The 4,891-nt window shown below is 50.8% G+C and overlaps 1 protein-coding gene across 1 annotated transcript; it reads right to left on the bottom strand.

Annotated features, from left to right (window-relative positions):
* Positions 1–2,033: 2,033 nt before the first annotated feature.
* On the bottom strand, positions 2,034–2,741 carry LOC126456529 (micronuclear linker histone polyprotein-like). The gene has a single exon (XM_050092277.1). The coding sequence runs from the start codon at positions 2,739–2,741 to the stop codon at positions 2,034–2,036; it is 708 nt and encodes a 235-aa protein (XP_049948234.1).
* Between the last annotated feature and the right edge of the window lie 2,150 nt (positions 2,742–4,891).

Here is a 4,891-nt window from a genome sequence, read left to right as displayed (position 1 = left end):
CTTCTTTCTTCGACTATCTCCGCAGCAGTTCCGGCCATCTCGTGTTCTCGTTGAGGTGTTCTCGGTGACCGAGGGCGGCTGTGAGGGAGTTCTCTGCTACTTCTGTCCTCTCGTAGAAGTTCTGCGCTGCTTGTCGGTATCTCTCGCGGAGGCGGGGGACCCCGGCCAGCTCGTGCAGTTCTTCTGTTGGGAAGTCCCACGGTAGGTGCAGGGCCCTTTTCAGCGTCCTGTTCTGAACTCGCTGCAGGCTGCCTATGTGCTGTTCTGCTGTGTTACCCCACACCAGTGCGGTGTACTGTAGGAGTGACCGCACCAGTGTGAGGTATAGCTTGATGCCCAGCTCCTGCGAGAGTGCGGAGTCGGGGCTGAGAATTGGGTAGAGCATCCCGAGTCTGCCCATTATCCTGTTTTTAATGTTGATTACGTGGTCCTTCCACGCAAGGCGTCTGTCGAGGGTGACTCCTAGGTAGAGTGCAGTCCTGCTCCAGGGGACTGCGGTGTCAGGTACCTCTATTGGTGGTAGGTCCATCGGGAACTTTCTTCTGCAAATGGCGACAGCTTGCGTCTTCGTTCCGTTGAACGCTAGGCGCCATTTCTTCTCCCAGTCGTGGCTCCTTGTAAGTCTGGGTCTGAGGATTCTGGCGCTCCTTCCGCGTGCGTAGAGCGCTGTATCATCCGCGTACAGCGCTGTATGGACGTTGCGTGATATTGGGATGTCGTTGGTGTATAGTGTGTACAACACTGGGCCCAGTACGCTGTCTTGTGGTACCCCAGCCAGGATGTTTCTCCTAGAAGATTCTCCGTTCTGCACTTTTACGTGGAATTTTCTGTCTTCATGGTATGATTTCAGTAGTGTCAAATGTGACACCGGCACTCCTCCGTCCAGTAGTTTTAAGAGTAGGCCGTCATGCCAAGCTGAATAAAATGCTCTGGATACGTCCAGAAACACTGCACCAAAGAATTCTTTAAGTTCCATGGCTTCCAGAGCTTCCTCCGTGACTCTTAGTAACTGCTGTGTTTTTGAGTGCCCATCTCGGAAGCCGAATTGTGCGTTGGGTAGTAGCTGTTCCGCGTTCACGTGTTGTAGTAGTATTGCTAGGTAGAGGCGTTCAAAGACTTTTGAGACTGCCGGTAGCAGGCTTATAGGCCTATAACTTGACGGTTGGGTGGGATCATTTCCCGGTTTGGGGACAGGGACGACTATGGTGTGTTTCCAGGTTCGGGGGAATATCTTCGTTTACAGTATGGTATTGAAGGACTTCACGAGGATTGCGGCTGCTTCGTCTGGCATTTGTTATAACATATAGTTGGTGATCAGGTCTATTCCACCCGCTTTTCGTGGGTTTAGGTGTTTCAACTGTATCTTGACTTCTTCGGTGGTGATTTCTTGTATCTGGTCTTCCTCTTCTTGTGAGTTCAGGAACTGGGGGAGGCAGTTGTTCACCATTGTGATGTGTTCCGGGTTGCTGGGGTCTTCTATTGGCGAAAAGTTCTGTGCAAATACGTCCGCAAGCGCGCCCGTTTTGGCGTGTTTACCCACGAGTTCCACGTGTGGTTCTTCACATTGTAGTCGCCTCCTGCGAAGATGTTTCCTGGGATTGATAGGAGGGCTTCTATGTCGGCTGGGTCGAGCGCTCCGTTCCGGCAGGGTTGTCTGTAGACGGCGATGAAGTTTATTCTTCCTAGCGTCGTGTCGACGGTCACTCCGTTTGCCTCTAGCATGTTGAGTCGCGGGAGTTTGATGGGGTGGTGCCGAAGTGATCTCCTTATGTAGATGGCCGTTCCTCCCCTGTGTGTTGGTCGGTCCGTCCGGTGGCATTCGTAATCAGGTACTCTGACACCGGGCTTCAGAAATGTCTCGCATATGACGCAGACATCGATGGCTTCGTCATATATAAACTGACGTAATTTGCCTGCTTGGTGTGCCAGCCCGTTTGGGTTCCACAGCTCACTCTTAGTCCTTGTTTTGGTCTATCTGCCATCTTGGTTTCTTGGGGCGGCTGTCGTGTTGGCCATGTACGCGCCTAGCTTCTCTACCACGTTCTTGAGCGTGACGATGGATTCCCCATGGCCGCCATGAGGGATGCGATGTCTGCAGTTGCCGGTGTCTGTGGGGCGGCTTCTTCTCTGGTGGTTGTTGTGTTGTTGGTTTGCCTTGCTTCTGTGTGGCAGGAGTTGTCTGCTGTGGCTTCCTGCTGCTGGCGGTGATTGTGTTGTTGTGATTCTGTTGTGTTGTGTGATTCTGTTGTGTTGTGTGATTCTGTTGTGTTGTGTGATTCTGTTGTGTTGTGTGATTCTGTTGTGTTGTGTGATTCTGTTGTGTTGTGTGATTCTGTTGTGTTGTGTGATTCTGTTGTGTTGTGTGATTCTGTTGTGTTGTGTGATTCTGTTGTGTTGTGTGATTCTGTTGTGTTGTGTGATTCTGTTGTGTTGGTTGGTTTTCTTGTGTTGATTCTGTTCTTGGCCTCTTCTGTAGGTGGCAGCGGGGCAGTGGTCGCGGTACTTGTTTGGTTTTCTGTGTTTCTACTTGGTTTCTTGGCGCTGCTGCTTCTGGGTTTCTGCTGGGCTAGCGGGCCGCTGCGCTCGTGCCAGGGGTGTTCCTTGGCTGGCGGCGGCGCTTCGCTGCGTCGGCGTAGATCGCTCCCGGTTTTTTGTGCGCGGCCTCCTGTCTGATCTGGGCGTCTAGTAGCGTCCGGCAACCGCCGTAGCTGGCTGGGTGTGCTTCTCCACAGTTGTAGCATTTAGGCGGTTCTTCTCTGGGTACTGGACATTCACTGGGCATCCTTTAGAGGGGTCGCTCAGCGTGCTGTTGGCTGACGTCTTCTCACAGCCATCTCTTCCCTGTCCTTCCCGACTGGCGTGCCGGTGCTTGACTTTATGACGGAACATTCCTCCCTTCCCCCCCCCCCTCCCCGCCGCCCTAAAACGACAGACCGTCGTCGTATAAGGAGCTCGACAAAGAGAGGGGAGACAGGATCGTGGACGCTGCGCTGGACCGGAAGCTGTGGTTGCAGGGGCCGTCAGGCTTCCGGTCTTACCCCGCCATTTGTCCTTCACTCTGGCGGAAAGGCCCCCGGAAAACGACCAGAAGGGTACGCTCCACCTCCTGAGGCCCGTAGCAAGATGTAGATGTGAGGAGGATGGAGGAGGTGGAGCAGTGTCCGGCGGAGGTGGCTGTGAAGCAGTTCGCCAGCAATGGTCCATAGCGTGGATGCTTGATTCCTGGTGTGTGCGATGCGAAGTTTGGCCATCTGTTGCTTGAATGTTCTGACGAAACGTTCCGCTTTGCCGTTGGACTGTGGATGGAACGGTGCACTTGTTATATGTTGTATGCCAATGCGTTCGCAGAATATTTCATGTTCATTTGACATGATCTGAAGGCCATTGTCCGACACTATGACTTCAGGCAAACCTACGAGGCAAAACAGAGAACAACACCCGAATTGTGCTACATGACGATATCGAGTTCATTGGCACAGCAAAAGGAAACTTGCTATATGAGTCTACCACACTCAACCAAAGAGTGTTCCAAAAACGTCACGCAAAGCTGTGCACACGTTGCCATGGTGATCGCGGCTTAGGCCAAGCAGAGAATTTTTGTGGCGGAGAGGACTGATTTTCCGCACATGCGTGAACTCTGACGTCATCTGTTCTATTTTGGTGTCCATACCCTGCCCAATACAGTGTCGACGCGCTAACTAAATGGCTCTGAGCACTATGGGACTTAACTTCTGAGGTCATTAGCCCCCTAGAACTTAGAACTACTTAAACCTAACTAACCTAAGGACATCACACACATCCATGCCCGAGGCAGGATTCGAACCTGCGACCTTAGTGGTCGCGCGGCTCCAGACTGTAGCGCCTACAACCGCTCGGCCAACCAGGCCGGCGGCAACACGTTGTACTGAACTTGAAACCCAAACAAATCAAATGAATCAGTGGCAAATATGTTATCAAAATCGCATATGCAAGCGATACATGGCAGGCAAAGTATATTTTCCGAGAACGGGAATGTCTTATCGATTATAAACCGCCAGGTGCGTGCTACTCGTAGTTTTAGACAGGTGTGGGGGCCTAACAGTTCGTATGTGTTACGATTCAGCAATGTAACAGAGGCACCCGTGTCATTCTACGTTTTCCAGGAATATACAAATGAACGAAACGTTTGTTGGACTGGCGTAGCACTGAAGAAACTGTTTGTTTTCTAGTTTTGCTAATACCCGCAGCGTACTTTGAATACATTAAATTGATAGCATGGGCCTTGTTACTAGATTTCTGTGAGTGGGCAGAATTCTTATGTTTGTTCTATTGCAAACATACGGATCGTACGTGACCTTTCTTGCCACAAGCGTAACACTGTGTTTGTCTGGACGTGCAGTCGTGGCGTTTGTGCCGTGAATAGCACCGAGAACATAGCTCAATCCTGTTGGCCTGTTTAGAGAGGTGTTTACGCGGCTCGGCGCTCGCGGGCTGTCGCTATTTAATGGACTGGTCGCGAGCAAGGGGCGACTCGACCCGACAAATTTGTGGCTACTCAAATTTATCGGCAGACACGGCACCTGAATTGTACTGATCTAGTATTTGCATTACGTGCTATAATGATGGATCTGACTTCTTAAAAACCTGTTCTCTAAGTCAGACATCAGTTACATTGTACACGATAACGTCACGCCACATAACATCTGAATATAAAGCACCACAAGCACATTTGAACTTTCATTTCTTCGTGATACCCTGCAAATCTGTTACCCGCCAGCGATAAGTTTGTTCTGACCGTTTCTTGCAATTAAAGAATCCTAGGTGCTATCACATTCACTTGTTGGTCATAATAGTTAGTTAGCGAATCTACAACCTGTTCATAGGAAAGTTCACTCGGAGTAGCGTTAGGGAA

This window comes from Schistocerca serialis, chromosome 2 (assembly GCF_023864345.2).
Source record: "Schistocerca serialis cubense isolate TAMUIC-IGC-003099 chromosome 2, iqSchSeri2.2, whole genome shotgun sequence".
NCBI lineage: Eukaryota > Metazoa > Arthropoda > Insecta > Orthoptera > Acrididae > Schistocerca > Schistocerca serialis.
Note: the sequence above shows the minus strand (reverse complement) of the source record. Positions and strands in the feature narration are given on the sequence as shown.